Source organism: Protopterus annectens, chromosome 3.part0 (assembly GCF_019279795.1).
Source record: "Protopterus annectens isolate FY-2018-M chromosome 3.part0, PAN1.0, whole genome shotgun sequence".
Taxonomy (NCBI): domain Eukaryota; kingdom Metazoa; phylum Chordata; order Ceratodontiformes; family Protopteridae; genus Protopterus; species Protopterus annectens.
In genome coordinates this window covers 786,859,914-786,878,174 of record NC_056731.1, presented here as the reverse complement: position 1 = coordinate 786,878,174, position 18,261 = coordinate 786,859,914, and the positions used below count along the sequence as shown (strand labels likewise).

Genomic DNA, 18,261 nt, shown 5'->3' with positions numbered 1-18,261 from the left:
ATTCTAGAACTTTAATTTTCTTCTGGTAAAGCCATTCTTTTGTAGATTTGAATGTATGCTTGGGGTCACTGTCATGTTGAAAGATGAAATTCCTCTTCATCCAGCTTTCTAACAGATGCCTGAAGGTTTTGGGCCAAAAGTGACTGGTATTTGGAACTGTTCATAATTCCCTCCACCTTGACTAAAGCCCCAGTTCCAGCTGAAGAAAAGCAACCCTATAGCATGATACTGCCACCACCACCATGCTTCATTGTGAAGATGGTGTTCTTTTGGTGATGCGCAGTGTTGTTTTTGCGCCAAACATATCTTTTGGAATTGTGGCCAAAAAGTTCAACCTTGGTCTCATCAGACCATAACACATTTTCCCGCATACTTTTAGGAGACAATGTATTGTTTTTTAAGTTTTAGCCGGACCTGGATGTTTTTCTATGTAAGAAAAGGCTTCTGTCTTGCAACCTTACCCCATAGGCCAGACATACGGAGAATACTGGAGATTGTTGTCACATGTAGTATACAACCAGTACTTGCTAGAAATTCATGCAGCTCGTTCGGTGTTGCTGTAGGTCTCTTGGCACCCTCCCTGACCAGTTTTCATTTAGTCTTTTGATCAATTTTGGAGGGACATCCAGTTCTTTGCACCGTCACTGTTGCCCCATATTTTCTGCATTTTTTTGATGACTGTCTTCACTGTGTTCCATGGTATATCCAATGCTGTGGAAATTTGTTTGTACCCTTCTCCTGACTGATAATTTTCAACAATGAGATTCCTTTGATGCTTTGCAAGCACTCTGCAAACCATGGCTTTTGCTGTAGCAAATGTCTGGAAAATTCTAGGACAGCTGAACTTTATTTGGGGTTATGATGGCAGGTGTGCAATTAAAGCAAAAGTTGCTTCAACAAAGTATTAGTTTAAGGGTGCGCACACTTATGCAACCAGCTTATTGTACATTTTTAATTTTTTATGTTTTTCTCCTAACAGATTTGTTTGATTTTCAATTGAATTGTACAGGTTTTAGGTCATATTAAAGGTGGGAAAAGTTTTGAAACGATTTATTATGGTCTCATTTTTTTATATCACAAAAACCTGGAATTTTAACGGGTGTGTACACTTTTTATATCCACTGTAGATGGAATAATACATTAATAAGTCTTAAGTTGGTATGGCCCAAGATCCCTTAGTGGACGCGGGAACAGAAGTAGTTAATTCCTTCCAGAACCTAAGGCAGGGTTGAACTACAGTTAGTGGAACTAAAGCATTGTGAAGCTGTAGTGACAAAATGAAAAGTCCTTCACTTGTGAGGTAGCAAGAGTGGCTTTGGGAAAGCAGCCCTTTCCTTCTCTGGAAAAGTAGAGCCAGTGTTTTGTCCAGTTGGTTATCTTATGACCCAAGGAGTGCTAGTTTCTGGAAACACCCCATTTGGTATGTACCTTACAAGACATCTGCAACAGATGGAAAGGCCGCTGAAATACCTCACTAAAAGAATCACAGGCTTAAAGCACATGCCCTATGCTGACAGTCTAAAAAAAAACTCCAGCTATACTCTGTGACATATTGTATACTCAGAGGCGATCTCTGCTTAACATACAAGGCCATGTCAGACCCTGAGCTGTTGAACATGCTCCACTTAAAAAAAATCCCAATCGCTCAGAGCCACACGCTCCAGGGATCTAAACCTTATCACAATGAAAAAAACATGCTGGAAGGATAGGTTCCTGACCCAGAGACTCCCCTTACTCTGGAATAGACTGCCCATACATGTCAAGCAGAGCGCCTCCTTGGCCCTCTTCAAAAGGAACATTGACGGTTGGATGGGAGATGTGAAATTCACCCCAGGGATCACCTCAGTTGCCCTGCTAGACAGGGGTCCAGGGTAGTAAATATTGTGGGAAGAAATATCCAGGGAATTGTTATGGCTAGTCTTGTATAGGCCCTAGGGCCAATAGCCTAGTACCGACCTATGAACCTATGTAGGAGTGGCTGAAATATGTCTCCTGAAGCATCACTGACCAATGGCTGGAGAGTGAAAACCTCCATATTACTTCTAGTTTAAAGCCTGCTATGTACTGGAGGAAAGTCTACTCACTTTTGCCCATACCTTTCAACTGTCCAGATTTTCGCCTCATTTTTTTTATCTGTTCCTCATAAAATTTGTGGTATTCTGGAAAATCACAGAGGAATGACATCACTAAATAATAACATAGGTTTGAGTTTCATACTTTATCCATCCAACCACAACCCCTTCTTCTATCCTTCAGAAAATGCACGTTAAGACAATCCTCTTGTTCTAGCAACTTTCTAAATACTTAAACTCTGTCACTATTTTCTGCCCCCACCCGTTATTTTAGGCTGTATCCTGATTTCTCGAGCTAAGAGGTTATGAGATATGCTTCTGCCTTCTGGAAGAAAAACTGAACCATTTAAAGACTGTTTTGTATTGGGTTGTGCTGCCGGAGTGGTATTTTCTGTTACAAGTAAACTGTTGTCTGGAGCTGAAATGAACCCATTGCCTCTACAGGAGTTAAAAGGTTATTGAATCAAACTGAATTCCTGTTATTGTTTGGTTCAGACAGCTCACTTTTCTTATGCTCTCTTTTATTTGGCAGTTAAAAAAAACATGCTTTGTTTATTCTCCCTTAAGTAAACTTAAGTATTTCACTTAAAAACTTTGACTGTTTGCTTTATTCCCAAACCCCAAGTCCAGAAGCCTTCAGACATTACAGTAGCTTATTTTACCTGGCTGCGTGGCATGCTTTCAGTACTGTTGTTACAATGCAAACATCTCAAAATATTAAATTAATTAGCTTGCCTAAGTGCTGTGATTTGAGACAATCTGTTGTACTTTGTAAGTTTATGTCCCTTATCAGTTGCTTTTCAGGAGACCCTTTTCTTGATCCCACGAGTATGTTACCATCTGTGCAGTTTGTAAGAGTTTTGAGAGTTCATATTCATTTATCATCCCTAGATTTCCTACTCATTAACAAAAGTTGCATACATAACTGTTTTATCCATTCATTAGTTATACAAAGTATGTGTATTTTTAAATGCTATCTTTTACTGAAAAACAGGTTGAGGAAGGGGCACATTAGGAAAGTGAAACTCTGAATGCATGATTGAAGAGGGACCTCATTTGGGCATAACACTGCATATAAATAATAAGCAATGCATGCATACAACAGAATGAGTCAGGCATAAAAGTACTTAACTAGATAACTCATTTTTGTTCCTGTAGTATAATCTTCATAAACTGTAGTAGACCACCATCTATCTCAAAGAGCCCTGTCTCCATCAAGAAAACTACAGTGGCAGCACAGCATAGTAGATTTTGTGCTGCCCCCAGCACTAGTAACTTGCACAGTTGTATAAAGTAATGTTTTTGAAGCAGTTCCACCTGCAGAGTAATTCTCATCACGTGCTTCCAACTTTTGCACAGTGGTCAGTATTCCTCATAGCAGCTGGGTTTGAGATAGTGGAACTGAAACAGGAATTTCAACTCCAGACAGTTTAGCAAATATTGTCAACTTAAAGGGGTTGCCTTACTTTCCTCAGTATGCCTGTTCCACTCTGGTACCCCCACGCCTCTTAGCTTTGGGAAGAAAAATATCAGACATTCTGCTGCAACAGTGATCCTATTCCATCATCTGTCTTTATGCTGATTTCCCCCACAGCTGCTTTTTCACCCCCTTTCTTATTAACCCCCCCCCCAAAAAAAAACAAGGGTGGCAGTATACCATAATCCTTTCAGAAACTGTACTGGGGTTTTGTTCTGAATTGATAAGACGGTGGAATGTCAACCAGTTGTTAGTGAACCACTATTTTAAGGACTTTGGCAAAAAAGTAGAGCAAAGCTGTGTCTCTGTCTGTAATTTCTTGGATGACAATAGCATAATCAAACTTTGTGAGAAATTACCTTATCTTTCATTTTTCTTTTAATAAGGAGGGTGGGTCACCACTAACTTTCAACGTTTTTTTAAATCTAGGCATTTGAATTGTGAATGGCAACTTCTCAGAGGCAGAGGGCTTGACAATGGACAGAAGTATTATGATGTTTTCTTTCATAATTTTTGTGTGTGTGTGTGAATTTTTGCTGAGAAAATGTACACATGATCTGATTTTGTTTGAGTAGACCGGGAGTTAGGTGTAGGGTGACTTGCTGAAATGGTACCGAATTTATTAGCAGTAAATTTGCTAGGTGGACCAGGTAGAGGTGGTGGAGCCACATCGTAGATATGTTTTCAAAGCAGTGGTTCTCTCTTCAAAAAATATTTAAGAGGTGAGAAATATTTCATCACTTATGAAAGAAAAGTTCTTTTTGCTGTCTTCATAAGTTGTTTGTATGACTGCCAAGAGTTTAATGTTTCATGAAGTGTGTCAAGAAGAAAGAATTACAAAGTCTTTCCAGCTCTGATATCTTCCACGGGTGTATATTGTCAGTTACAAGTCTTTGTTTTGGTTTACTGTACTGAGTATGTACTCCCAGGCTGAGTCTGAAAATTGTCCATTTTGGAATCAGTGTTCAGTCCTGGTTAGCAGATACAAATAAGTAAGTTATTAATGTAGCCCTGTGTATTTTTGAAGATTGTCACATTCTTTTTTTCTTTTTGTTTTTTTCCCCAATAACTGCTATCATCCCCCTCCCGGCCATTTAGCCTATTTGTTCCCCATCTTTAGGCAACCATTAGGGGAGATTTGTGTTTTTTTTTTTTCATTAAGACATGGACCTGTACCATCGACTTTCATGAGGGAGGAAGCCATGCATTGGACTAGCTATGACAGTAGCCCCTCACTTCTGCATGGGATGTAGTCAGCAGCAGCCTGTCATTTAGCATGGGTGGGTGTTTCACCTGGCCCTCAGCAGAGAAATTGCCTCACCTGGTGTGTCCTCGCTGACCACCAATCCATTCCCCTAGGAGGGATGAGCAGACCATACCTTTTCATTCCTGTCCTTCCTTGCCTGGCTTCTCCATTGTCAGAGCAGCTAATCAAACCCTGGTTGCCTGGGTAAGAGTCAGGGAGTCATCCCTTGGAACTAGGAGATTGCTACACTTTTTTTGCTGATTACCATCAGGGAAAATGCATAACTTTTCATTTATCTTGCCTGTCTGCCTTTCCCCCCTCTCTCTCTCTCTCTCTTCTTCCCTCATCTTGCATACCCTGTAGTATCTCTGCCTAACATACATCTGCTACCTATGGATCCTTTACCTCTTAAAGAGGCTTTGCTCGTTATACCTTTGACTCATTCCCTATTTCTGAGTGAACCATATTTCATAACTGCAAATCCATTTCTGATGTCATCCTGCTATCATTGCAACCTGTCCATGTAGATCTGTTCTTTTTGTCTCTCTATGTACTTTAGGTTCTTCTGTGCTGTGAACCTGGGCTTTTGTGTTTCCTGTTTCTCCTTTTCATTAAATCATTTTCTTGTTAGTTGCTTTTAGCTCCTCTTCCCTTTGTCAAATACCCATCAGAGTTGCATAGTCATTTAGTAGTGTTGTCTGTACCACTCATTTTCTTCATGTCATCCTCTTCAACTTAATAGTTTGGACCGTGTAAATATATGTAGGTCTTGACTGTGTTCTCGTGGTCTATTCTGTTTCTGTCATTCTCTCCCCCTTCGTTCACAGTTATTTAGACCCCCCCCCCATTTTCCTCCTTATTCCATCTGCCTTACTAACGTGTTTCTGATTACGTAGCCCCACTTTTCATTTCTTGTTACTGTTGTACACCCTATTCCCTGTCCCAGAGCTTTTAAATTCCAGTTCCAATGAAATTTGAGTAATTTTAAGTGCCTCAGTATGTACTGATCTTAAGTTTTTGGCCACGTAAAACATTTTTTGAAGGGCTTCACACCCTTGAGATAGTACTTTACATACTTCTGTGCTGTATCTTGTCATTTACATCTGTAGCTTTTTGTTCCCTAGTTGTTGCTGTTGTGTGGGTCTCCAGTAACCATCTTAAATTGTATCTCTTTTTGCATTCAGTTGCATCTCTCTTCTCCCCAGTCTGTCTTTCTTGTTGCTTTAGTGTCTGCTAATGTAAGACATCTGCATGTCTTTCATTTTGTTATACTTTTTTAATGTGGAAGAGACTCCAAGACCGTCAAATGAAGACAATAATTCGACAATAATTCGATAAAAAGGCAATTCCTTTATTCGACTGTTAGATGATAAAATCCAAAGGTTAACAAAGTGAGAAACAGCAGTATAAGACAAGCGCTTTCAAAGGGTTTTTGACTTGATAAAGCTTGGTATTACCCAAGCGAAAGCGCTTGTCTTATACTGCTGTTTCTCACTTTGTTAACCTTTGGATTTTATCATCTAACAGTCGAATAAAGGAATTGCCTTTTTATCGAATTATTGTCTTCATTTGACGGTCTTGGAGTCTCTTCCTGGTTTTGTGTGACTTACATTTGGTTTTCCGATACTTTTTTAATGTACTTATCCATTTTTTTGTATCTTTGCCCCTTTTCACTACTCTTCCAATCTGCACATTACACTTGTGTGCATCAGACATAATAGTCATTTAGAATTTAACTTTCATCTCTTCATTGTGTCAGCCATCCTGGAAGCTCGTACTGCTTGCCAGGCCAAGAATTGCATTCATGCTTTTGGGCCCTGTTGTAGTTCATGTTGCAAGTGCCTTGACCCTTATTTATGTTGTATACATGTAGAAGCCTCTTTTTTTTTTTAAGCCATTGATGCCATTTTATTTCAGTTCTGTTTTGATACTCATCTTCCAGTGTGGGAGCATGGGCTTTCTTGTTTCTTTCTCTGCTTGCTTGCTGTTGTAATTTCATTTCTCTCCAGTTAGTCTTCTGTCTTTTGGTCCTTTTTCCATTATTCATTCTTAACTGTTTGCTTCAGCTTCTTTCTCTACACAGAAGTGTTTCTTTTTCTTACCGAGACTTTTCTGTCTCTGTTTCTAACCGTTTTCCTTCCTATGTACTACCTCCTGACTTTTTTGCATAAACTTTTTTTCGTAAGGTTTTGGTATTTTTTTTTTTTGAGTAACCTCATCCTTGACTTTGTCATCCTTGTAGCATTACTCACATTCATACGTAACTACTAGGCTAACTGCCCTTGTGGACCATTTTAAGCTTAGCCAATTTCATCTTAGCAAGAATCAAACCCTGTACTTCATGAATGTGAGGTAATCACTTTAACTGTTATGCCACCCCCATGACAGTTTAGGTTTCCTTGCACAACTCCAGGGTTTGTTCTCAACTGCTAGTTTCTTTCTTCTTCACATGTGGTTGCTGTAACGGTGTGAAATCTAAACTCCAGTGTTTCGTTTTGCAGAGAGCAGGCCTACTTTTGTTTGGTATCTGGTAGGTCTTTGAGCTTGCACATTGCTTTTTCTTTGTTTACAAATCTCCATGCCCCCATAGGGCATCCAAAGGTGAGTAACTGTTTTCTTATCTTATTTTCTGGGTATTTTATCACAGATTAGTAGCTCAAACTTCTAAGCTTGCATCTTTCTTCTGTGTTTGCATGGCTTCTTTTAACAAAACTTACTGAGTTTTCAGTCAGTTTTGATCTTGAAGCCATGTTTTTATTATAGCCTTCCCAGCTGAAATTTTGATTCTCCATTCTTTTGGTGACCCCTTGGCTGTATTTTTCTGCCAACCTTATGCATTTTGTATACTGTGGTATCTAGGTACTCCGGTAGTTTGGAATTGACTTCAGTTCCAGTAAGATGCATTTTGTCCCTTCTTGTGCTTATTTTAAGGTTCTGAATTTCTTTGTTAATAAGCTAGATTTTTTAAAAACAAATTGATAGCTAGTCCTCTATGCATTTTAGTTAACTGTGCTTTCTGTGGTTTCCCTGTTCTGGTCTGTCCAGTTTGTTTTGTTATATTCCAGCTGTTTTGTGATGTTCTTCGTGTTTCACTGTTGCAGTCATCTTATTTGGGTTATCTTTTGCAGTAGCCCTCAGTCGGCCTGATTATCAAAGTCTTGAGTCCTGCGTCGGTTGTTGTCTCATCTTCCATGACGTCAGGTAGTCAGGGGTATAAAGCATGCAGCCGATGCCATTACATCAGTCTTTCTTGCCGTGCGGTGCCCGAAGCAGAAGCAGTTCGCAAGTGCCGGTCGGCCGACTCCTGAAATTTTCATTTTCGAGTTTCAGAACCGAAGTCTTCAACTAAAGCTAAGTACCCCGTTGGGGAAACATTTTCTTGCTCTAAACCGATGTCAGTAAAAGTCAATAATTGTATTTCTTGTGGAAAGCAAATACCTCGTAAAGGTTTTTATTCATACTGTATTCCTTGCTTAGGCCCTGACCACAACGTACCTCTCTGTCGGTTTTGTGCCTTATTTAAACAATGAACTATTCGTCATCTGTATATTTACTCTTCTAAATATTTTGGTACGCGGTTCAATTATCCAGATATGTCTTCGGTAAGCCATCCGACTTCCGACATTCTGAAAAAACGCAAAGATAAAGACAGAGGCAGGCCGCCTAGGTCCAAACCTGCTGATGACGCTTCTCCTAAGCCAGTCGCCAGTTTGCCGGTACTCAGTGATGCACTTTCTCAGCCCCTGATACCTGCTACTTCTGATTTTCAGGCCTCTACTGAGACCCATTCAGAGTTCGGTATGCCGCGAGATGCTTCAACTGTGGAACCTGTGGATGTCTCTACCTTGGATGGTCCGGAGCTGCTGTGCAGGCACTGGCTTCTGAGGGTGTATTCAGGCCTACAGACTTGCATATTAAACCGATGCCTCCTTCTTCTTTAAGATCTAAACCTCGAACCATGCCTAGAAGAAGCCCAGGTCGCATGCTCAGGTCTCTATGCCTAAAAAAAACAAATGATAAGGATGGCTGAAGATCTTATAACTTTAATCTGGGGAAGCTAACCACCCTCTTCTAAGAGACCTAGGACTGAAATTGTTTATGAATCTTGTGACCAGGATTCTGTTTTTTCTGATTCTTCTGATGATCTTGATTTACCCTTATCTACTTATGAGGATTCTGATGCAGAGGACTCTATTCCCTCAGCTTCCCCTCCAGAGGATTTTTCTTTTGGTGAAACCTTGCACACACTTAAGGGAGCATTTCCACTGGGAAAGACTGGATTTTTCTGATTCGAAAAAGAGGCTTAGGGATTTCTTACTCTTGCCTCAGCATAGGCCTTTAGCTATACCTCCTGTACTAGACATTGTTGATGATGCCTTTTTGGAATTTAGTTTGGCCCCTGATTCTTTGCTTCCTGCTCCCAGAAAATCTGACAGATATTACAGGGTTCCTGATTCTCACAAGTTCCTTTTTAAAAATCCTATTGCGGATCCAGAGACTATTTCACAGGGACCCGAGAGCATTAAGGCCTCTACTGCCAAAAACCCTACCCCTTCTAATAGAGACTCCAGGGCGCTGGATAGATGGGGTAAGAAGGTTTACACTTCTGCAACCTTGGCCATTAGGGCCTTAAATTGTCAGTTTCATATGTTAAGGTATCAACAACATATTTTTGGATTGCTTAAACAGAAAATTATGTTGATTCTTGACTGTGCTGAAAATAAGGAATTATAGGATTTAATGCATTTTGCTGAACAGGTTGGAAAACATACTTTGCAATGTGGGTTTGATTCTTTAGAGGCCTCTTGCAGGGCTGCTGTCACTGGGTATGTACTCACAAGGCATGATTGGCTTAAGGAACGATCTTTGCCTGATCATGTTAACGCTAAACTGTTGGATGCTCCCTTAAATCAGGACTGCCTGTTTGGCAACAAAGCTGAGGAAGTTCATAAAAAGATGGAAGATAAAGCTAAATAACTGCTAAAGATTTCTTACAAGTTCAACCTCCAAGATTTAGTAGACATTAGCCCTCTAAGAATTGGTCTTTTCCAGCTCCTTCCAGACCTTCTCTATCCAAACCCAGACACAGCAGAAATCCCAGGTTTCAGTCCCAGGGTACGCACAAGACTAAGCAATGGGGGGCTTCCTCTTCCAAATCTGGGAGCAGTAAGAGTCCCCCCTATGGAAAACTGTCTCAATGATTTGATTTTAAAACTTCCAAGCACTTCTCAACTGAATGTTCCTTTAGGGGGAAAGATTGGTCTGCAGGCCAAAAACTGGGAACTCATTACCCAGGACAAATGGGTTTTAAATATAGTGTCCCAAGGATACAGATTTCACTTCCACACATTACCAACGCCAAAAGGTTGGCCATATCTACCCCCAAATCAGTGGGCAGAGGCTCAAAAGCAAATACTCTCTCTTTTAAACATAAAGGCTATTCAAACTGTACCAGAAGAGGAAAAAGGACAAGGTTTGTACTCGAGACTTTTCCTGGTACCCAGAAAAGACAATTCATGGCGTCCTATTCTGGACCTGTCTACTCTAAACACCTTTTTGGTGATTCCAAAATTCAAGATGCTGACTCTTCACCAATTGCTTCCTATGCTAGGAAAAGATGCCTGGATGGTAACACTCGACTTAAAGGAAGCATACCTGCACATCCCAATCAGGGAATCTTGCAGAAGATACCTATGCTTCAAAGCAGGCTACAATCACTACCAGTTCTCTGCACTGCCTTTTGGCTTATCTACTGAGCCCAGGGTATTCACAAAGTGCCTAGCCCCAGTCATCGCATTTTGCAGGCAAATAAATATTCAAATATACCCATACCTGGACAATTGTTTAATTCAGGCAGAAAGCCAAGACAAAGGGTGCTAACTTGTCTGGGTATAACATAAACGAAAAGAAATCACACCTGGTATCCTGTCAACAAATCATATTCTTGGGAGCAAGCTTGAATACAACTTTCCAGATGGCTTTCCTCATACCAGAGAAACAAATTCATTTGACAACCTACTTCAAACAAGTGGCTACAAAAACCCTACTGTCTGCAAGGCAAATACTGTAAGCCTTGGGGTTCATGGCCTCCTGCATTCTTCTAATTCCATATGCAAGACTGCATTTGAGGAAAATACAGTGGTATCTAAAAAGCCTATGGTGTCAACATTCTCAGGATCTAGAAGCAATGATTCATATCATACCTTGCCTACACCTAGAGTTTCTTTGGTGGGCAGAGGCCTGCCACCAAAACAAGGGACTACCATTCACACCACCCCCCGCCGCCGAAACCCTAACAACAGACGCATCCGATTATGCATGGGGGGCTCACCTGGTAGGGAAGTGCATTCGGGGCAAATGGAACCCAAGTCAAATGCACTTGCATATCAATCAAAAGGAAATGTTAGCTGTACAGAATGCTGTGACAGCCTTCAAGGACCACATTCTTCCAGGACAATTAATGGTAAAGATGGACAACACCACTGTTATATGGTACATAAACAAGCAGGGGGTACACATTCTTACCCCCTATGCAGACTAGCCATGGCATTGTGTAACACAGCCCTGAGCTACCAAGTGCATCTACAAGCTCAATTCCTGCCAGGAAAACTAAATACACTGGTAGACGAACTAAGCAGAAACCTCATGGGCCCACACGAGTTGAAGCTGGAACCAAGGACTTTCAACATGTTGACGAGCAAATGGGGGAGCACAGATATAGACCTTTTTGCATTCCCCCAGAACTATCAGTTGGACAAATTTTCCACAAAGACTCCCCACAAACAAGCTTGGAAAGTAGAAGCTGAAAAAACCTATCAGTTTATGCCTTTTTTCCTCTGCCTCTGGTCTCCAAAGTACTACTAAAGATCAAACAAGACAAACCAAGGATGATTTTGATTGCACCAGACGGGCCACGCCAACACTGGTACCCCCTCTTGCGCATAGTGTCACTGTTGGCCCCATGACACCTGCCTCAGACTCCTACCCTATTGCCTCAGCAGGAGAAACAGATTCTGCACCCTCCGCTTCATACACTGAACCTAGCAGCCTGGCTGATTACCTAATCTCTCCTTTACCATCCCTCAGTAAACCAGTGATGGATATCATTTTAGAGGCAAGGAGGCCTAGTACTAGAAAATCTTATGCTGAAAAATGGAAAAGATTCTGTGCCTGGAACCAGTCTCAAGGGATGAGCACAGCAGTGCCCAATTTACCTCAGATTTTACAATACTTAACTGAGATGCTTCACAAGGGCCTGTCTTTCTCCTCCATCAAAATTCACGCCTCAGCCATTTCAGCTCATTATAACACAGAACCTCCCCTCTTCTCTCATCTACTGCTTAAGCAGTTCCTCAGAGGGGCCAAAAATCTGTGACCACCCAGGAGAGCCCCAACTCCAGCCTGGGACCTTAACTTTGTATTGGAAAAGCTCACCCTTCCTCCTTTCAAGCCATCTGCCACTGTGGATTTAAAATTCCTCTCTTGGAAAACAGCTTGCCTTTTAGCAATTACTTCAGCAAGAAGGGTATCTGAATTACAGGACCCTCATGACAGTGGAGCCTTTCATCATCTTTCATGCGGACAGGGTGTCCCTCAGAGCCAATCACTCCTTCATGCCCACGGTGGTATCCACTGTGGCTGTTAATCAGTACATTCATTTGACAACCTTCTTTCCTAACCCACAGAATAAAGGGGAATGAATACTGCACTCCTTAAACATGCACGGACAACTTAGATTCTATTTGGACAGGACTAAACCTCAAAGGAAATCTGACCAACTGCTGGTGGCATTTGCTGCAGGGGCAGAGGGGAAGGCCATTTCAAAGCAAACCATTTCCAAATGGATAGGCCATTGCATTCATTTCTGTTATAAGCACCATGGAAAACCTATCCCACGGGGGATCAGACCCCACTCAACCAGTGCTGCATCTACCTCTACAGCCTTTCTCAGAGGTGTCCATACCAGGGACATCCTAGAAGCTGCTACCTGGAGTTCTGTACATACTTTTACCAAGCATTACCATTTGCCAATTTTCTCTAAATCCAGAGCTGGCTTTGCCACTGCAGTCTTGCAGGGCCTTATAGCTTGTCAAAATGCTATCTAAATGCCTCCTCCCATCCTTAGCTTTGGGAATCTACCCAAATGTGATGACTGCAACAGTGAAACACGAAGAACATAGTACAGTTGTGTACACTTACCATAAATGTAGATGTTAGAGTGTGTTCACTGTTGCAGTCCTGGTTACCCTCCCTCCAACCCTCTTTCTTCTTTGGGCTATACCTCTACTCTACTTTACTATGCTTAAAAGCTTTTGGGTGTATTTGCTTTTTTGTTGGCGGTATAACCTTGTATATTTATAGATTTAATTGCTTCCCAGTAGGGGGGCACCTGACATCTGGGGCAAGAAAAATTGATGTAATGGCATCGGCTGCATGTTTTATACCCCTGACGACCTGACACCATGGAAGAGGGGACAGCAACCGATGCAGGACCCAAGACTTTGATAATCAGGCCGACCGAGGGCTACTGCAAGCAGATAACCCAAATGTGATTACTGCAACAGTGAATACACTCGCACATCTACATTTATGGTAAGTGTACACAACTGTACTTTTTTTTCCTCCAAGAATAATACCATTTTTGCTCTCCTCTTAGAGCTTCCTGTTCTGTCTGCTGAGCAGTCCATGTCCATAACCAAGACCCCCCCCCCCCATTGAGGCCCTGTTAAAGCAGGGTCAAGATGTGCATTTTATAGTATATTGTATTAGATTATATTAGATCATATAATTTTGCTTGGTTGCCCCCTTCAGAGCTGCTGGATAAGGCAGCCATCTTGTTGGAGCATGACTAGTCATTTCCGGGAAGCATTAGATTTGATTGGGGATCAGAAATGGGTACACTGCTAGTGAGCACCAACCCTCATCCAGGTGCAGTGATACTTTAGTTAGTTAGGGAAAGCTTACCTGTATTCCATGCTAGTATCAAACATTTTGTTCTAGGTAGAGTCTTCGCAGAACGAAGTTGTGCACTGTTGAGAGAGACCATTGTGAAATAGCTTATATTTGAACAGACTCACACATTCTTCAGTGGGGATCACTGGAAGGGCATGAGTTGATTGCATTAAGTAAAGGGTGCGTAGGACACACCTTGGCCCCCCTACCTAAAGGAATACACTGAATATGAATTGTGATAAGTTTGAAGTGGCATTTGAATTTCCTTACTGTTTGATTGGTTATTGTAAACTTGCACATAGAATATGTAATTTGGTTATACCCACTCCAGTAGCCCATTATTGAGCTGTGTTCATATCATATAGAACATACTTAACCAAACTTTTTTTTTTTTTTTTTTTTGCATTTTTATTGTACTTAGTCAGAGAATTGGAGGAGATACTCTGCAAATCTGCAGCTGTTTGAACTTTTATAGTTCAGTAGTGCTGCTTTTGAAAGCTGTTACTTTGTGTTGACTGGAAATTTAAGGTAGTACCTGGCAGCAAATAAGTTTAAAGAACTGTAACTAAAATGAACATCTCTCCTTTTGGCACATCCTGTTTATCCACCTCTTTCTAATTTTAGATGTTGATCCTTAGGAGTAAGTTGCCTTTCTCCTTCTGACCCTTGCTGGAATTTCCTTATTTTTATTTTTCGTTTTTGAAAGGTATATATTTTTTTATTAATATTCATTAAGTACATGCTGCTTGTACTTTTCTTAGTACTTTCAGTCTAACGTTAGTAGTTGTAGCTAGGAAACTCCAACGTTTTGTGTTAAGCTGTGTGTTTTGTGACAGACGTGTTTTTGAGTCAGAATAGGAATTTGGGGGAGATGGGGTGCCATGTTGCTTTCCATTTATGACTAAGGGATCGCTTTAATGTTCTTTATCTAGTTTTGTTTAATTACTTTGCCACAACTGAGAGAACCCACAATTACAATAGACTGCCTAGTACTTAGCAGCACTTATTTTTGATCTAGAAGTCTCTTGTTCTGATTTCTGTTTGCATTTGTTTCCACCAGTTACTTATTTAAGCAGTGCGTATACTGCACAGTCCCTGCAGAATAATACAGTCTTCCCTGACTTGAAAGCTGATGAGATGGATTTGTTGTATTCTGCTTATGGTGATGAAACTGGAGTGCAGTGTGCTCTGAGGTAGGTCTTTTTGCTATTTTCTTTTATGCTGTGTGAGTTTATATACTAAATAATTGGAGACTTAATATCTAGAGCACTATTTATTCATTAATTGCCTTTTTTGAATAGGAAAGTCTGACTAAGGTATGTAAAACCCCTTTTCAGCAAAGACCCAGGGAGAAAAATTCCACTTGCACACATTAACAAAATAAATTACAAACAAGTACAATGCAACAAGATTCATAGGGATGTATACAAATTCATACTGCACCCTTTAAGGAGACACCAGATAGTCAGGTATTACAAATTGTGAAATCTGATGTTTCATGTTAAGTGGGCAAAATAATTGTAGTAGATTTGGTACAGTAAAAAGTAAGGCCAATTTAGATGGTCAATATCCGATACTTTGTGATCAAAAGTATATAGTTAGGTACAGTTGAGTGATAAGAAACATAGGTTGGGCTGTGTGACATTGGCTTGGGAGGGGGTATAGGTTAGAGTGGTAGATATGAGGAACTAGCAGGAAAAAGGGAGATGAGGGTGAGAGAGTATTGAAAGAAGGTTAGGGAAAAGGAAGTGAGCAAAATAACATTCGGAGAGGTGAATTGGGGGGCTAGGTGCAGAGGGAGTTAGGTGTGAGGCATTGAGGAAAAAGGAGGTATTTGTGGGGAAAAGGTTGAGAGAAGAGGGAGGTGTTGTGGAGAGAAAGGTAGAAGGTAAGGCAGAGGGAGGTGTTGTGGAGAGAAAGGGAGAAGGTAAGGCTGAAAGTAAAGTAAGATTTAGTGAGTGGAGAGTAAATTTAGAGCAGTTATCCTGATTGAGAGCAGGAATGTAACCAACAAAGGAACATAGCCAGAAATTATGTAGGTATTGCTTTAGGGCATGATTAGAACTGTTCAGATTGTCAGTTTTTTTCTTTTTACAGGTTAGAGGAATGGAGTTACAAAGTTTTGCTACATAATTTGACTGTGAAGAGTCTCCTGCAGCATTATTTTTTGATGGCAGTGAGTAAGAATTCACTGGTTAAGCAGAGATCTCCGTCTGGAGAGTAGAGCTGGAGGGAATTGTTTATAGCCTGTCAGTTTTCTAGTTTGTATAAACGTTTCTGAGCTATGAGTAATTGATTGTAGGTTAGATAGGTAGTTCAAGCCAGTCCAGATGTTTTGGCACCTGGCAGTGGTAGGGTATAGTAACACACCATGCTGCTTTTTGAGTACTGCTTTTTCTACTGTATAATTTGTGATGAATTTTGTCTTGCCACTACCTTATAAGTGTACTCGTTTGTTAAAAAGTATACGTGCTTTTGTGATCTGCAGAATATTACTGGTCATAGAGGACAACATGATCTTGAACAAGCTTTTGTCCATTAACTTTTATGCTATATTTATAAAATGAAATATGAGATTACTTTGTATACCTAAGTTGTGTTCTCTGATGGCTTATGTTGGTTGTTATGAAAATGTGTAGTATGTGCAAGTGCCATGATCACACTGAAATCAGGTAAAAAAGATAGGGTAGTTAAGCACCTTTCTGAGGTGAGAAAGGTACTTTTCTGTTGTGCAAAACAACTCCGAAAGATGGTTTTAGTCTCATTCTAGATTATAAACAGCAGCTATTGTTAAATAGCAATATGGAGTTGAAACACAGTGTCTCTCTCTGGTTGTAAACGAGTAGTTTTGTTTGAGCTGAATTTCTTGACATCTGCTCCTCAAGCATATAACAACTTGGTTATGATCAGAGATGCAATCATAAGCATTCACAAGTTCATGAAAATAAGGAGGATTGTATGGTATTATAATTAAACCACTGATACTGCAAGGTTTACAGTCAATTTATATGTTATGTGCAGTGCACGGTAACCACATGCATTATATTGAAAGAACAGGATTATGCATGGAAGCTACTAAGTGCTCCTCCTTCCAAACCATATACAACCAACTATGCATCTAATAGTGTATGTTACTGCCCATCAGAGTAGTCTTAAACATTATCTATGAAAAGGTTTTGGCACTCCTGTGAGCTCACTTTTGACCGCTGTCAAAAAAAAAACATCCAAGTCTCAGATGACCATCCAGCTGATATTACAATCAAACAAATCAATCTGAATATGCACCCCATTAAAACCAAAATGCTCTGCCTTTTATACCCCTTATTGTTATAAAGCTCATGATCTGATGTTACATCTTCCATCCGATGTTCTTCGTGTTTCACTGTTGCAGTCATTACACTTGTGTTATCCTGCTGGCAGGCTACCCTCAGTCGGCCTGAATTCCAAAGTCTAGGTCCGGCGTCGTTTGCTGTCGCCTCTTCCCTGACGTCAGTGCGCCAGGGGTATAAAAGATGCAGCTGACGCCATTTTCTTTAGTCTTTCTTGCCGCGCGGTGCCCGAAGCAGAAGCAGTACGCAAGTGCCAGTCGGCCGACTCCTGAAATTTTCGTGTTCGAATTTCAGATCCGAAGTCTTCATTAAAAGCTAAGTACCCCGTTGGGGAAAACTTTTTCTTGCTCCAGACCGATGTCAGAAAAAGTTAATAATTGTACTTCTTGTGGGAAGCAAATACCTCATAAGGATTTTCATTCTTACTGTATTCCTTGCCTAGGCCCTGACCACGACGTTGCCTGTTGTCGGTTTTGTGCTAGATTTAACCAGCGCACTATAAAGCGCCAGTACGATTTTGCTTTTCACTATTTTGGCAGAAGATTTAATTACACAATGCCGTTGGATAGCCAGCCGATTACCGTCATTCACAAGAAACGCAAAGAAAAAGAAAAGGACAGGCATCCGAGGTCTAAAACCGACGACGAGGCTTCTTCTGAGCCAGTCGCCCACTCTCAGTGAGATGCTTTCGCAGCCCTGCCGCCCGCTACTTTGGACCCGCAGGCCGCTACAGACTCCCACGTGGAGTCGCCTAGGCCGCTGGAAGCTCAACGTATTGGACCTTCGGAAACTATTCCCTCAGATGGGTCCGGAGCCAATGAGCAGGCATCGGCTTCTGAGGGTGTTTTCAGACCTACTCAATTGTACATTAAAGCGACTCCAGTTTCAAAGGCAAAGACTAAAGCATCTTTAAAGACAAGGAACCAAGTACAACAGCCTCATGGTCAGGCCTCCATGCCCAAAAAACAGATGCTCAAAATGGCCGAAGACTTAATTACTTTGATCAGGGGTTCCCATCCCCCTCCTGATAAGAGGCCTAGGCAAGAGACAGAATATGAATCTTCATATCAGGTTTCCATTTCTTCAGATTCCTCTTCTGATCAGGAATACTCTCTTCCTCCCTATGAGGATTCTGATGCTGAAGAATCTATCCCTTCAGCCTCTCCTCCTGAGGATTACTCTTTT

The 18,261-nt window shown here is 41.0% G+C and overlaps 1 protein-coding gene across 7 annotated transcripts in view; it reads left to right on the top strand.

Moving 5' to 3' along the window:
* BRD9 (bromodomain containing 9) overlaps positions 1-18,261 on the top strand; it is a 748,767-nt gene that overhangs the window by 493,816 nt on the left and 236,690 nt on the right. For all 7 annotated transcript variants that reach the window (XM_044065138.1, XM_044065137.1, XM_044065136.1 and 4 more), the window contains one exon: positions 14,808-14,940. In XM_044065138.1, coding sequence (XP_043921073.1) covers positions 14,808-14,940 — 133 coding nt within the window. The remainder of the gene's footprint in view (positions 1-14,807; positions 14,941-18,261) is intronic.